At 46.2% G+C, this 17,275-nt stretch overlaps 1 protein-coding gene across 1 annotated transcript in view; it reads right to left on the minus strand.

Moving 5' to 3' along the window:
• Positions 1–3,784, minus strand: part of LOC122385748 (protein Skeletor, isoforms B/C-like) — a 31,603-nt gene extending 27,819 nt beyond the window's left edge. The window contains exon 1 of the mRNA XM_043374234.1: positions 3,522–3,784. Coding sequence (XP_043230169.1) covers positions 3,522–3,570 — 49 coding nt within the window. The 5' untranslated portion in view covers positions 3,571–3,784. The remainder of the gene's footprint in view (positions 1–3,521) is intronic.
• Between the last annotated feature and the right edge of the window lie 13,491 nt (positions 3,785–17,275).

The raw sequence follows: 17,275 nt of genomic DNA on the forward strand, positions 1-17,275 counted from the left end.
GGGCTTTGATAATCATGATACTTTCACGGCGCTTGCATCGTATGTTTTGTTGCGTGCAAACTGTCGTTTGATTACGTGCCCAATTACATAACCATTTAGTCGAGTTTCATAAGGTGTAGCTCGTTTCTGTGACCATTTAGTCGCCTTCCCAATGATTCAAAATCATATTTCATAGGTTTCAAGTCGCGTGCTCAGGCTCAACGCTCTATAAATGTGAATATATGTTTCTCGATCAAATGCTAAGCCTGGAGGGTCAAAAATCATATTTTTAGAAAAAAAGAAAAAACTGTGAATGTGATGGAAATGGGGTAGACATGAATATTACAACTGATTTCAGTTCAGAGAAAGTTTGCGCTTATTAGGAATAAAAAGTATTGGTACAATAATTGCACAATGATTATTGCTAACATCTAGATCATCAAAAGATATCAGGAACGAATCTTTTACCTCTCTGTCATCCACCGAAATGCGTCCTCGCGTTGAACATTTCCCTATGATCAGCTACCAATCAACCCCACCGCAGCGCGCTGAGGGTCAGCGCCCACGGCCGGAAGAGACCTCCCTCCCAGGGTGCCTGCGGAAGCCGGCAGCGATGCGCCGGTTGTTTGTCAGCTCAGCGCCCCGGGGGCCTTGACGTGCGTCGGCGTCCCTGGGCCGACCTTCCAGTACCGGCGGCGGCGGAGGCGGTACTTTCACTGGGCGGTGGGCGGGCCCGCGTCCGGAACGGCGCGGCTCGGTCGCCGGCTCACCGGCGCACCCCTCCCCTGCCCCGCGCGCTCCCCATCACGTCTCCGGTGGGCGGCTCACGACCGGATGCCCTCCACCCGATACCGAGCAAGGTAAGCGCTGAGGGTAGTGATAAGACCGACCCGGGGTGGCGCCCAAGTTGCGACATCGCCAGCGGTTCAAAGCAGCGTCATGCGGCGCGGCGCCCAACAGAGGTTCCGACATTGCGGATGAGCTCGAAATATCATCAGCTCATGCATGTCTATGTCGACGGTTTGTGATGAGCACTGCATTATTTGATCACGTACAAGAGATCAATACTGCATCATTTTCGACAGTGGAATGCTCCGCTGGAAGAGTTCGTCCACCTCTTCGGTTTGTCAATGCTTTTGACAAAATCAGGTTGGAAGTCGAACAGGAGACAGTACAGGAAGCACTAGTGATGTCAATTACAGAAAATCGGAATACCGATACCAAACCAAATACCAACCAAAACCACGGGAAAATACCGAAACAAAACCAACTTGGGAAAATGAGGGAAATACCAACTTTTTACCGATTTCTTAGCCTCTTATACATTAGTGAGGGTTTATGATACCAACAAAATGCCAAACACATTACGATTGAAATACCAAATACCAAGTTGGTATCGGTTTGGTATCGGTATGCCAAAAAGTTGGTATCCGATTGACATCTCTAGGAAGCACTCACTGCAACAGCGGCCCTTCTCCCGAATAATTGTCAACAGGATAGATAGACGATATCCTGTTTCCGCATGTAGATACCGGGGGCTGAAAGCCAGGAAGCTCGACAGTTATCTCGAATTACCTACCGTTCCCTATATGCTGACCCATTGCGGGTGTCCCATACGCTTTTGCAGAAATTCGCCACTGATATGACAGCCTATATCCGCAGCTGGCTGGGCACGCCGGCTGCGGATGTTGGCTGTCATATCAGTGATGAAATTTTGCGAAAGCGTATGAAACACCGTGGATAGGTCAGCTAGTGAGGTATCTCGGTAATTGGTAATTGGTAAGTCGGCTTACGGGCCACCACAGATTGCTGCATTTGGGGTTCTGTTTGCTCGTCCGTCCGCGTTGTCTTGGTGTGGTCTTCGTTCTCGTTGTCTTGTTGTTTTTCCGTTACGATTTTTTATACGACTTATCGGTTCCCAGACTTTCCAACGCGCACCAGATGCAGAAATTCAAGAGCATCGACCCAGAGCTGATTTGCAAGCGAAGCGTGCCGATTCGATTTCTGTTAGCTAGACCGTTGAGTTTTCATCCATTTGATTGGTGCCTGGCCCAATTTGTGAAGTTGGACTCGACCGGCACTGGGCAGCCCCATGCAGTAGTATGTGGAAGTTAAGCACGCATATTTTCACACAGCTTGATAAGACGCCACCAGTCAATGGACAACGACGGTTTCAGACACTTGTCTAGGAAGGATAACTGCCGAAAAATAAATATAGTATGACGTAGTCAGGGTAGGAATTAAACAGCTTTAAGATTAAAAAGTGTTTCTGACAAATACGACTGCTTATAACGAATGCAATATCTTAGTTTATCATGTCTATATCTAATTCTAAACATAATGCTTAAAAGACATTCTGCACAGATAACCAAATCATTCGACACAGTGGCACACCTAAGCTTAAAAAGTAAGGCAGGAAAGCGAAGGAATGGAAAGGAAAGAACCGAGAACCGAGAATGAGAGAGAACCGTGGATTTAGCTCTTTACAAACCATTTCTAAGATAATTGCATGATTGACGGTTCTTGTTATCCGATCGTAGCAGGAAAGAACCATTTTCCGTCGGCCTCCCACTTTTCTCCTGTAACTGTTCTCCAGACCACTCCAGACAATGCTTTTGGAGCGGAATGAAGATTTGTGTCTCGATTTGCTCTACAAACATTGTTAGATCGTTTCAAGCGAGGACAAAGTGCTGCAATTGAGGACAGATTGAGACATTTCCTAGATGACAGAAATGTTGAGTAATATGCAGGTCACTTATGTAGGAACCCTTACGAAACTTCCAAATCAAAGCAAATGTAAGTAATTTACATAATACTGCACCTAGCTAGAATCATCTGATGAATTGAATGAAAATGCAAAAAAGCACCTGATAATGACTGATTGTTCCAGCTGAGGGCCGAACCACTACACGACCTGCGCCGGCCGGTGACAGGTGCGCGGAGGGCGGCCGGCGGCACGGACCCGCTCTCATCTGACCTTCACCGCCCCCGGCAGCAGCACTTTCGCTCTTACTCGCAGAGTTCCGGTCCACTGGGATTCCGGACCGGTCTCAGCATCATGTAGTTCCGCAGGTCGGCAGCGATAAACTAACCGATGGAACAAGAAACTAACCGATGCGATGTCGATGATGGATACCTAATATTTAATGTGAAAATATTTAATGTGAAAAACAGGGAGAGCATATTTTCTCACGATTTGTAGGTATAAACACTAGTGACAATCAATATTCAAGTTCAATAATTGTGATTCCCAAACACACGTTTGCTACCGAGACGGCAGCGGTATTTTATATTATTTCAGAATTGCCAACCCACTACCCAGACCTAATTTCCATTACCAGACCCAAATCACGAATGGTGATGATCACACCTAACAGCACTATCTTTTGCTGAAAATGATCTATGGTCGCCAAATTTTTGGAGAACTTGAAATCATTGATCAATGCTATACCTCGTTATAAGAAATGGTAGGGGCGATCAGAGCTGCGGTAGGTACGGCAGCCCTCAGCGATCGGCCCGGTGGGGTCGGAACCTGAACTCACCTGTGGCTTGTAATCCAAGCAGCAGCAGAAGAAAACTCAACGCAGCCATGATGAAGAGCCAAATAAACCGGAACAGAACCGTAACAGAGGACAAACAAAACTGGAGCACGGGACGGCGCGCGGTGCTAGCCGGCCGGCCCGAGTTGAACTCCCGGCCCGGCGCCGCCGGCGCACGCGCTCCACTCGTCGTGACGTCACTGGGAGGGGGCGGGGCGTCCCGGCCGGGCTGCCCCACTGCCTCAGCCGGCGCCGCCGGCGACCCGGTACCCGCCTGTTTGTCATCCACATCGACCAAGCGTCCCGGCCGACCGCGATATGCGACAATCTGGTGCGGCCTCAGCGGGCCTGGCCGAGCTGCCGCGAGCTCGAGTAAGAGGAATCAGGGTTCACCCGCCGCCCACAAAGTCGCGCCTCCCGCAGGTTAGCGCGGTAAATGCATGTCACGCTGTGTGGACGTCTTCCGCGCTCTAAGGCCGGTTTTTGTGTTCAGTACAGTAACATGCAGGTATTTGGGTCGGTGGACCCCAACCCCCCCCCCCCCTGTGACCCCCCCTATCCACCCCCCCCCCCCCCCCGACCACACACGCCAGAAGGTCGTCAAGACACAACGTAAAAAAAAAACCGCTGCGACAAGTCATAAAGGCCTCCCCCCTTGACACGCTGTACTTTTGAACACCATTTTGTCTTGCCAAGTCGTTCCATTTCGGGGTACAAGCTGGAAGGCTTCCGCAAATAGCACGACTATAGGTACATATAGTTCACGCATATACACAATTAGTTCACACATATTTTACGCATCTTCACGCAGAGTTTTTACATGACATATTTCACGGTGATTTGTCGGATAGTTCAAGTTCACGAATGGGCACGCATCGGTGTCCACATTGCATAAACTGGACCGAGGGCTTCGCACAAAGCTCTCTCTCTCTCTCTCTCTCTCTCTCTCTCTCTCTCTCTCTCTCTCTCTCTCTCTCTCTCTCTCTCTCTCTCTCTCTCTCTCTCTCTCTCTCTCTCTCTCTCTCTCTCTCTCTCTCTCTCTCTCTCTCTCTCTCTCTCTCTCTCTCTCTCTCTCTCTCTCTCTCTCTCTCCTCCCTCTCTCTCCCTCTTCTCTCCATCTCTCTCCCTCTGTCTCTCCCTCTCTCTCTCCCTTGCTCTCTCTCTCTTTCTCTCTCCTACGTTTACTCCTTTCTGGCGAAGATATAACGTTGAAATGACGTGGAGGATAGGGAGAAAATAAAAACATAGGCCAAACTCTTATATCAGGGCATTATAGACAAAAGCAGATAGAAAGAAAGAGAGAGCGAGAGAGAGAGAGAGCAAGAGAGAGGGGGAAGGGAGAGGAGAGGAGAGAGAGAGGAGAGAGAGAGAGAGAGAGAGAGAGAGAGAGAGAGGAGAGAGAGGAGAGAGAGAGAGAGAGAGAGAGAGAGAGAGAGAAGAGAGAGAGAGAGAGGAGAGAGAGAGAGAGAGGAGAGAGAGAGAGAGAGAGAGAGAGAGAGAGAGAGAGAGAGAGAGAGAGACGAGAGAAACTTCCTTTCACGTCACGTCCAGGCGAGATCCGGATTCAATTGGTGGCACCGCTCCAGTGACAGCGTCCCGAATATCGCATGTTGGTACAACTTGACCTGGTGTGCTGACCTCATGTGATCTGGGGTCAAAAATTCCACACACGATGCATAATTCATACATTATAAGCTTTGCCAGGTTTCGCCGTTCTTCTTTACTTACGCAAAAAAGAAGAAATTGGCACGTGGAACAAAAAACGCATCCCCCGCACCCGGGCACGATAATAGAGATCGACCTATAGTAGAGTACCCCCAAATCTAGGGCCACTTATTTTTAATTCCTTGTTTTTTTTTAACAAAAAAGAAAACATTGGCAAAAAAGTGCGGTATTCCGTCTCAAAGTTGTGGGGGCACCGCCCCTGGGCCCCAGAGTTCGGGGGGCAGGCTGCCCCCACTGCCTCCCCCCTCGGTTCCCGCGCCTATGCCTTTCGTTTGAAGTTCTGGCCGAAATAATTCACCACTGGTATACATTAGAGTATAACCAACGCTGGCAGGATCACCGCAGAGAGAGGGAAACTGGCAGTCATCTCACGTCACAAGGCCTGTCATGCTGAGACCCCGCGGTAGGGATTTACCGCCTTCAAACACGTCAGAGGTGTGCCACAATGGTAATCTGGGATCGAGACCATTGTGCAACACAGAGTCAAGACCTGTGAGTCATTCCTTCCTCTTTCCGACACGGAATTCATTTTTACTAGTCATTCTACGCGTGCGACGTGACCTCATATATGATTGCAGACTTGTACGGAAGTGTGAACAAAGACTGGAAGTTTGCGGTTGAAACTCTGGTAGATTTGGTCGATATTGGATGAGTCGTGTGAGTAGTGCGCCTTCAACTTTCCGGCTTCTTCTTCTCGTGACTTATGATATAATTATTTTTGCGAAGGACCTGAAGATAGTAGGTATTTCACACAAAAATCGTAAAATTATAGGCGCGGTGTGTCACCGTTTATTTTAGCACGACTGATCAAGCATCATTTCCGTTTATGACATGCAAGCTCCATATCACCTTAGTTCATGTTAGCAGGTTTGGCCAATGAGCTTCATCTCAAATGAAAAAGTCATCACGTGCGATGGATACTGGTTAACCCTATTAGTGGCAGGGGGGTTGTTTTTATCCACCCCTCAGGTTTTTCGGGAATATCTCCGAAACCGCTGAAGCTACGATGCTGAAATTTCCTGACTTTTCCTAAAACTAAATTGGGCACATTCCCTGAAAATTTCAAGTTCATAACTTTACCAGGGGCGGCTCCAGAGCACTGGGAATTGGGGGGTCCTATTCGTGAAGCGAGTCATTTGGGCGAAGATCACGATGCTGCACCAGTTTTACGAACAGTGAATAAAAGGTACCATGTGATAACATATACAGTTATTGTGCATCCTCTTTTGACACGTTTTTGCTATAATAGGCGGATCCAGGCGTCCAAAAAGGGGGGTTATGTTTTACCTCCCAACATAGGTGCCCTGACACCGCCTATGCATTACCAATACAATTTTAGTCGTTCTCTCATAAAAAATTATAACATAACAAGACCATTACCACCCTTTTTAGAAACAGTACCAACAAAAACCTTATTTACTATACTTTTTGTGTACCCCCAATCTCAATGATCTGTATCCGCCTATGATTTTTGAAAATGCATATTTTTAGGATCCATGTGAATTCCTGGTTCATTCTCTATCGATCGGCAAAAGTTGCGTTAAGATTGGTTCAGAAACCTGGCCGTGATAAACAGTCTAAAATGTATCTGCAATTTGCCCGTTTTTACCCCCCTCTACCCCCCCTATTGACATTTTTTAATTTTTATTTTTTAGAAATGTAGATCACGTTGAGCGAAATCGAATGCCGTTTGAATTTTGAAAATCGGCCCGTTAGATCTCGAGATATCAAGGGGGGGTCGTAAACAGCCCCCCCCCCCTGCCACTAATAGGGGGTAGCCAGGAGCCTGCCACTAATAGGGTTAAATGTCTTGGAAATTTGGCAATGAAAACTCGCGGACTCGGCGGGGGGGGGGAAGGGATGGAAGCTCGCCCCGTACCAATATTTGCGATAGCTCAAGAACACTTAGATATAGGAGAGCAAAACTTTCAGTACATTTTAAACCATCAATTTGACATCTTTTGTAGAAAAAATGGACCTAAGTGATGTCATAGGGTTGGTTTAAATCCATACATACGAGTAGACGCCTGTACAGCACATTTCGACGTTTGACGGACGTAACCTTGACATAGCCGCCAAGAGTAGAGTTGAGATTTAGAGATCATAAAAATAACGAACATGAATATATTATGAAGCATATAAACTGAAGACGCGTTAACCCGCGCCCCGCTGGGGGGTGGGCAGAATCTGCCGCCCTCCCGTTTTTCGCCAATAACTTCTAAACGCGTTACGCCAGCGACGTGAAACTTTCAGTACCTTATCATACATCAATTTGACACGTTCCCTGAAAATGTGAGCGAAATCCGTCGGAATTTTTTTTAGCAATGGACGTTTTAGTGACGTCATGTTCGCCATTTTCGCCTCAAAAACGGCAAAATTTAAAACGCCGCTAACATCTTCATTTTTAAAGGAATCAAGACGTAACAAAAAGGTTATATGTAATTCTACTTTGTCTATCAAATGGCTATCTCGTTTTTTTTTTTTAATTTTTGATTTTGGCCCAATTTTTTTCTAAAAAAACTGACTTTTTTGGGAAAATAATTATAAAATCCAAAATTTTGAGTGTATTGAAAAAAAACGGAAAACATGTCAGAGAAGTGGAGTATGTGCACCTACATACCAATTTTTAGAAGAATCGGTTCAAAACTGTGGGAGTTATTCAAAATTTATGACGTCACGACAATCAAAAATTTTGAAATATGACTTTTTTGGAAGTGTTAGACCTCGTACGGGAACAAAAATTGCACAATTCGATTCGCCGTGAAAAACTGCATCAGATAGATACCTTTTTAGGCCTTAACAACCAACTTCAAAATTTGACCTCACTTGACCTGACCTTGACCTGACCTCGACCTGAAATTCATCCAGAGGTGGTCCATATCACGTATTGAGTGTGCCTATTGAATTCTATGAGTAAAATGACCCATAAAACATGAGTCGCACATGTCCTTTTCTATATTTTGTTTTTGGTGACCTGACCTGACCTGATCTGACCTGACCTGACCTGACCTTGACCTTGACCTTTGAATGACATTGAATGCAACGAATATTGTCTTGGTAGTCTAAGAACACGTTTTGGGCAATCAGTCTCAGTCCATTCTTCGGCAACTACGATGCAAGGCCGATACTGTAGAAACTTGCATTTTGTACCCTTGACCTGACCTTGACCTGACCTCTGACCTACTTAAGCAAAAAAATTGGGCTCTTAAGATCCGCCTTGTTGAGAGCTTTCGATTGCCGTTTTCATCGTCTTTTTACGACCATCGGTTCGGAAGTTAGACAGGGGGGCAGAATCTGCCCCCCCCCTCCAGAAGGGCGCGTATGGCTGAATAGCCCAGCGGGGCGCGGGTTAACCCTATTAGTGGCAGGGGGGGGGGGTTGTCCTTTTTGATGATGATGTCCTTTTTGTTTGGGAAACGGTCAAAAGGTATGCTGACCTCATATGACCTCTTTTATGTGACCTCATCTTTTAACTCAACTCTCACGTTTACAGTGTATGTTAACAAATAAAATTTGACCATTAACCCGCGCCCCGTTGAGGTCTGGCAGGTTCCACGTCCTGTTGGGGGGGGGGGGGGGGGCAAAGGGCCCCCCGTCGTATCTCCGGAACCAATAGCCGGATCGGAAAAACTCAAACGGCAATCGAAAGACCTGATCGAGATGCACAAGATAGAATATCGATGACCTTGATATTTGACCTGTAACGTCACAGGGAGGTCAAACAAGGTCAACTCAGTCCAATTTGCAATAACGAGAAGTCAGTCATAAAAATGAAATATAAGTTTTCAAAATGAGTCTGGATATGATGTATATGATAGATCTGGCTTGTGGATAGTCACCTGAGTGGATGATGGCCTGTGACGTCACAAAAGGGGTCAGCCTCGACCAATCAGAAAACACTTTGGTGAATCGTAAGGAAAGGCATGTTAAATTGTGAATATTCGAGTCTTTATGAAGACATGTTATACATGCATCCACAAAAACCTCCTTGACCATTTTGCGTGGACCTATGACGTCACAGGAAGGCAAATAAGGTCAAATTGTACCGGCTCACAACGAAAAACAATTTTTTTACGTAAAAGTGACTTTAGTCACGTAAAGGATCATATTCAGCCAGCAAGAGGTTGACAAGAATCATAAATATTACTCATGAGTCCTGACTGATTTCAAGCACAAATACCAAAAATATTGTGACGTCATAATAACAGTCGCTACTTTTTCAGTCATTCAAATGGCTATATCTCAGGCAGTTTTAGAGGTATTTTGTTAATTTTTGGCATGTGTAAGGCTAGTAAAAGGCTCTCTAACATATATTCCGGTTTTTGAAAATTTCCCCAAATTTCAAAAATATCTCAAGAAATCAAAATTTGGAGTTGGAAAATCCCTAGATGTAGATATTTTTATATTTTGGAAATTTCGATATAGCCATTTTATTTGTCATGTTTTTTATAACTACGGTCCAATTTTATAGTCGTCAAGTTGAAACCCTGATTTTCTGCGATTTTTCTCCGTGAACAACTTTTTCGACGAAAAATCTCCGAACATGACCTCAGTTTGACCTCTATAGCTCGTGACCTGAGATGACCTGGGACCTATTTTTCCGGAGTTGTGTAAAATTGATGTCCGGAGAGGTACTGAAAGTTTCAAGTCGAAATTCGCAGCCGTTTCTGAGTTAATATTCGAAAAACCACAGTGGGGGCCAGCCCCCCCCCCAACGGGTCGCGGGTTAATCGATCTTCAAACCTTACAGTTTGACTGTGGCCTTATCAGGTCCTCTTAATAGAACACGTCGTTATGTTTCCGCACATCACCCTAAAGAAACCGTAGCCCAAAACAACCAGCTCGATTTGGGTCAACACTAGGCAAAGCAAGGTGTTGTATGTATTGTACAACTATTCATTCAACAGCCAAAGAAGAAACCGCTAGATATCATACCCCTTTCACGTCTTCCCATAAGGCGTACACAAGGCACATGTTTCTATAAACCTAGTTTTATAGTTTTTTTTCGCGATAACTCCGAGCATGCCGGCGATAGAGAGCTGAAACTTGGCACGGCCTGACTTTTGATCCAAGCCGCATCATGTGACACCAGTCAAATTTTCAGGTCAGCAGAGGTTTCATAAGCGAGCCTCTGCACGGTCTTCAAATGTTGCAACTTCGCAACGCCCTCAGTGCCAGGGGAACTTTCCAGGGAGATAAAACTTACAGCACCTAGTATGCTCCAGGTCTCACAGCTTGTATATCTCGGAATTTTCCTAAAGGTCACATGAGGTCAGGTCGGTCATGTGACCTCACCTCACAAGTCAATGGGGGAAAAATGAAAACTGCCATTTTAGCGTCGCGAACGATCTCAAACTATCTCAAGCACCGGGATCGTGATTTATTGCACTCCTTGCAAGGTCCAATGCTTCAATTTTGCATTGTTGACCTTGCGTGAGGTCATTTATGACGTTACTTGGGTCATAAGAGCTTTTCGTCAATAACTCCCGATCAAATCGAGCTAGCGAGTCGGGATAGCCACCAGTGGCTCAGGAAGACCTGCAGAATCGAATAAAATGCGACATGACCTCCTTCGACTTAGCTTCGTGACCTAGGGGCGCTGACCTGACCTTGACCCGGGGTCAGCACCTCAAGTTGACCTCACCCGAACAAAAAGTATACTCGTACAAGTCGAACAACTCGACGCGCCTGAGCGAGGCAGACACGTTGATGCCAAAATAGCGGCTCTGCGACCGTTTTTTGCGAAGTTATTTATGAGAAACTGAACCCGTGCCTTGGGTCACTTGACCTGACTTCAGAGGTTACCGGTTGACATGAGACCTAAAAATTGGGTACCAGTCGCTGCGTCTCGTAACGGCAAACACACTCGTTTTTTTTTGCACGACACTCTAGCTCCATCAGGGGCGAAACGGTGAGGGTGGTTGTACCCTCCCCCCCCCTCGGTCGGCGCGTAGGTATGTAGAAAACCAATAGGTCCGGCGTGGGTTAAGGTTAGTTATTCTTACTTAGGCATGCGTATACCTTAGACACATCTTTTATCATAACCACACCGTATATACGAAATCGGTATACCTATTACCTACCATCCTTCTGATAGACTTGACTTGATTAATTATAACCCGCACCCCACTAGAGTTCCTGGATTTCCGCGTCAATCCAGAGGTTCCATGGCAAGGTCCTCACTTCAGGGGGTCACATTAGGAGGTCACACAGGGCCCTACCCATTCCAGGTATCGTGAAGGACCCCAAAGCGATCTCAGACGGCTCTCTAGTCCTATGTGAATTGTGAGGTCACCTTCCCGTCTCAAAGGGACCACACCGGTTTCTGAGTCATGACTCACGTGCCTGCCTGAAAGGACAACAGACCAGTCTGAGAGGGCTCCTATAGAGTTTGGTAGTACGTAGTGAACCCTTGGGGTTCGGGGTCCCCACCTCCCAAATCCTTCAAAGAACCTCCGACCCTGTTCCCTCAGAGAACGCGTCGGCAGCAAATTCCTGCACGGCGAACGGTTTGTCGGCGTCCTCTACACGCCTTACTGAGAGTCTGGTGCTGCCCTCTCTCGGCAGCCGCCACGTCCAACCGACTCGCCCGAGATGGGAGCCTCGAAACGGAAGGCGAAGATGATACGCATCGGCAAATTGTTTGTTTATTTTGTTTTCGTTAGTTACTATGGGTCTGTTTATAAGACCACTTAGGGGTCGTGGAATGATATGATAAATATCTATGAGAAATGAGGCATTCAATATTGGGCTGAGGGATATAGAATTAGGTATAGAGGCAGGTAAATCCACCACGGACTGGTGTGCCGCAGTGGATGAGCCCATTAATGTAAGGAAGAGAAAGGGCCGATAACCCAGCCACTCAAAACGCTAATCCGGGGGGGGGGGCGAGATCTGCTTCTACCGATTGTGTTTTTGGATGGTCATCAGCCCGGCTAACTAACGATAAAGCAATGAGGGACGCATATGGGCTGGTCTGCGAATTTAATGAGGACAGATGTAAAGCCTGCTTAGGATTTTTGTCACCTTTTTAGAAAACAGCCAATTCGTAGGTCACGTAGGGAATATATTGCACGGGCAGTCCTGTCAAGCTAACCTGCAAATGATTGCAGAAGGCGCCAGAAAATGTAGGCATCTACCTGGCTCCCTCGGTCGGAGCGTAAGCCTAGTACCCACCTATAGACACCAGAGATGCATTAGCCGCACCGTATGTTAGCAAACGACAGAGTCATCTGTAGTCAGGTGGACGCCTGGTCCGCCCTCTACAGTACCTACATCGGCGGTATAACACAGATGGACCCGACCCGACCTGACTGTAGTTTACCACCGCGCCGGTCGGCCAGTCGCGGGTTCGATCCAGACCTTTTCGCTTTCAGAATTTACAATTCGAAACTAGGCAGGCAATATATGTGCATAAAACTGTCGTATTTCCTCCATAAGCATCCAACGTATTTGAGACTAACCAGCGCAGCGTGGATTGAGCAGTCATTAACCGAATAAATCGTGTTTCATTAACCCTCGCACGACCAGGCCATTTCTCATAACACGAACGACCAGGGGGGGGGGGGAGGGTTGTTACGACCCCCCCTGGCGTTTCGAAACGGAAGGTCGTAGAGCTTAGCGGAAAAAACCAACGGATTGCTCTCAACGAGATCTCGCGATTGGTGGTATATTTTTGGGTCCTAGGTCAACATTTGACCTACTTTTGACCGGTCAAAGGTCAAATTTTCGGAAAAATAGACTTTTTTCAACTTTCGGCGGTGATTGCGGCAAAACGGTGGGGGATATCGACTTGAAGCCTTCACTATCGTGTTCCTTGATCAATTCTCTATCGTTTGGTATGTATTTCGTTTCCCTAGCTCTAAAAATGGCGCGTTGGGAGCGCCGGAAGTCGGCAAGGTCACAGTCGGCGGCAGAAATTCGAAAAATCAAAATTTAAATTTTTGAAATCTGATTGTATTTTTGGATTTGGGAGGTCCATTTGCTCCCTATAGAAGCTAATATTGCTGCATATTCCCATTGAGGTGACAAGAATTAGCAAAATAGTGGTTCGGGCGCTTTTCAAAAATAGTACCGGACGCTGTTCCTCGTGTGACGTCATAGCTCCGTGACCTGACCTGACCCGGTCAAATTTCTTATACCATATGATAGCCAATACTTGCCCCAACATGCATGGGAAGTTTCATCACGATCCATCAACCGATGTCCGTACCACCGGCAGGAAACCTCGGGCGTTGGCACTCAGTTTGTGAAAATCCGGCCGGAGGCTGTACCTCTTATGACGTCATAACTCCGTGACCTGACATGACCCGATCAATTTTTTTCGGCAAAAGATGCGCAAAGGTTGCCCCAGAGGGTATTGAAAATTTCAGCACGCTACGACAAGCCGTTTAGCGTGCACTTCGAAAAAACCTCAGGGGGGGGTTGATACAACCCCCCCCCCCCCTAGGCGTTCTAGGGTTAATAAATATTATCATTTATCCTGTTATTCCTCCGGACAACAGGACAAAGCCATCTCATCCTTTTTTCATCCGCCCAGGTTTCAGGCTGGGATTTAAACCTAACCAGCCGCTGCAGGGTCTAAAAACGTATTCGATAGCGCATTAGAAGGGCTTTTCAGCTCTTGCCTCCGATATGACCACAAAATGGCAATTAGGCCTAAAGAAGACAAGTCCATCAAATTATTCTGCTTTTAGCCTTTAGGATTTTTGCACGAACTTTGCTCTTTTGGAATTTATTTCACTACAATCACGCCCTTGTCGTTATTGTTAACCCGCGCCCCGTTGGGCTCTGCCGAGCAACGCGCCCCGTTGGGGGGGGGGGCATTTTGGCCCCCCCCCTAAGATCTCGAGAACCACGCAACGTAGCGACAAGCGGCAAACGGTGTTGGATAGCCCTATCAGGGAACTACCTTGTGACCCAATTTTATTGACCTAGGTCAAACCGATGACGTCACAGGTCAGGTCAAAGGTCCAATTTTCACCGTTTACAGGCATTTCAAGAAATGCGTTGTAAAATCGAGTAAAATGCATTTCATTGAAAATCATCGATGGGGAAATGTTCTTCAAACACATATTTTGCTAGTTGAGGTCACTGATACCAGGTCAGGTCACTGAGGTCAGGTCACTGGGGGGTCACAATATGAAAGTGTCGTGTGATACATGTTTTATGGTCCATTTTACATGACAAATGCGATTATGTGGGTCAGGCAGCCTTTGGGGCCAGCTTAGGTCACGTTAGGTCAAGGTCAGGTCAAGGTCAGGTCAAGGTCAGGTCAAATTAGGTCAAATTTCAAAGTTGATATTTTTGCATAAATGGGTATCGAATCGATGCAGCTCGTCACGGGGAGTTCAATGGTGGTCTTTGTTTTGCCGTACAAGGTCTAGAATCGCTAAAAATTGAGTTCAAAAATTTGACGTCATCATTTTTGAACAGTTTTTTCGCTATAACTTGGCCAAAAAACGAGATATCGATCTGAAATTTGGTATGTATATAGAAGAGCGCAGGGACTATCACATATATTCCGGTTTTTTTTCGAAATTCCGAAAAATTTTGGATTTTTTTTTAGTTTTTCTAAAAAAATCAATTTTTTGGAATTTTTTGGGTCAAAAACCCAAAATTTTGAAAATCCGAGATAGCAGTTTTGTAGCGCCGCTCTTTGTCTATTAGACCATATAAAGAACTTTGAAATTGCTTGATAACTGTAGATTTGGTGAGCGTTTCAAGATTGCATGTTTTTTGCTCATTTTTGCTCGAACATGACCTCAGTTTGACCTCAATAACTCCTGACCTAAGGTGACCTAAGACTTGAAATTTGGTTTGAAGGTGTTAAATTGATGCCCGGAAAGGTACTGAAAATTTGGCGGCGCTGCGCGCCGCCGTTTTCTTGCTATTCAGGAAAACCACAGGGGGGGGGGGGGCAAAATGGCCCCCCCCAACGGGGCGAGGGTTAAGACGGATCAAAAGGCCTCGAGTGATATATTACTTTTATTTGAAAATGTCAATCATGTAAATGACCTCTTGTAAAGGTTTTGGCCAGAGTGTATAGTTTTGGCCTAGCCGCAAAAAAGGTGAAACGAGGCAAACACGTCGAGACCGCCTCCAGTGTTCCATAATTATTCTGGCAACAGTTGTTACAAAAAATATGACCTAAAATGATCTGACCTGACCTTTCTTGGTATGTAAGAGCTGGCCTTCAGCCCCATCTTGGTAATTGCAGGAGAAAATGGTTTAGAACAGCATTCGCACGCATCACCGTCTTCCAATATCTTCGCCTAAAAAAAATCGATTCAAGTTATGAGTAAATGAGGTTTAAGTCCGCGTAAAATCTATCACGCAGGGGCTTCAGGTTAGGGATTCATACCGGCTACCGCCTTTCTTTTTCTTCACGGGTATTCATTTCTACTTCACGGGTCAACCATCATATATCCTTCTAGCGAAATTACGTGTAGGTTGGTATTGACATTTGAGATGCATTGGTTCGCCGTGTGCAGGCAGGCCTCCCGCGGTCGATTTTTCTTGGTCGTGCAGCGCCCACACTGCTCTGGGGCCACTCATCTGCTGGGTTCACCGGTGGGAGTTTTCCAGGTCTGATGATGACATCTTGCCCGGCCCGTCCTGAGAGGCAGCCGCGGCTGCGGTGGTCGTGCTGCGGTCTCCGCTGAGGTCACAGCCCGCCAGACTGCACGGTGGCAGTCTGAGGACAGACCCCGGACCGCAGAACCCCCCTTCCCCTGTGACGCAGCCGTTCCTGGGACGGCGGTACGGGGCGGTCTGTTCAGAACGGTCTGGGGACGGGGACGGGTAATCCTCTCTAACTTCGGTGTTGACACGAAAAGATGGCTAATGCTGTTAGGGCAGTGTATTGATGGATGTGTGGAGAAGCGCGCAACATGTTGCTTGGATCCTGTGAGACTTGCTTCAGCTAAAAAATTCGCTCAGAAAAGGGGTAGCTATAAATACGAGCATGCAATACGTTCATGCAAATCTGACAATGCAGTAGGTATAGGTATGCATTAGGACTTTTGTCTGGAAAATAGCAAAATAAGACGTGAGAAATATGACCTTATCACGCAAAAGGCCACGCAAGAATTAACCTTCCAGGCAGTGGGGGGGGGGTCGCTCCCCCTTTAGTTTTTTCGATATATCTCCATGGAACCGCTGCGCCGATCGTCACCAAACTTTCAGTACCCTCCCGTGAACAGCTATTGCACATTGTGACCAAAAATTTTCCAGAGGCTATGATAGATTGGCCGCTAATGACGTCAGAGTGACCCAAAAAAAAAGGTTTCGCGGGAAGAGCTGTCAGGCCTACAGCTTTAGAGATACAGAAAAATGTTTCAGAATAAAAGGTGTAGAATCAAGAGTGCTACAAAACTGCTATCTCGGTTTTTTGAAATTTTTGGATTTTGACCCCCAAAAAGTAAAAAATAGATTTTTTGAATATAATAGCCGAAAAATACAAAAAGTTTTTTGAATTTCGAAAAAAACGGAACATATGTGATAGTCCCTACCACCTTCTATGTACATACCACATTTGAGATCGATACCTTTTTTGGCCAAGTTATAGCGAAAAAACTGTTCAAAATTGCTGACGTCAAATGTTCAAACTCAATTTTTAGCAATTCTAGACCTCGTAGCGCAAAACAAAGGCCACCATTAGACTCCCCGTGAAGAGCTGCATCAAATCATTACCCATTTTATGCAAAACTATTAACTTTGAAATTTGACGTTTTTTGACCTGACCTTGACCTCACCTCCACGAGAAAGTGACCTTAACTGTACCTGATTGTTTTATAACCAACACCATTGAGTTGGAAATGAAAAATTGGCCATAAAACATGCATCGCACAACCTTAGTAAAGTTGGGTTTATGTGGTGACCTTTGGTGACCTGACCTTTGACCTGACCTGGTATGACCAGTGACCTTTAATAGCAACATATTTACTAGACAACTGACGCCCTATCGCTGATTTTCGACAAAATGCGTTTTCCTCGGTGTTATAGCGCTTTCCCTAGAAGACCCGTGAACG

This window comes from Amphibalanus amphitrite, unplaced genomic scaffold (assembly GCF_019059575.1).
Source record: "Amphibalanus amphitrite isolate SeventyFive unplaced genomic scaffold, NRLGWU_Aamphi_draft 000229F_arrow, whole genome shotgun sequence".
Classification (NCBI taxonomy): Eukaryota; Metazoa; Arthropoda; class Thecostraca; order Balanomorpha; family Balanidae; genus Amphibalanus; species Amphibalanus amphitrite.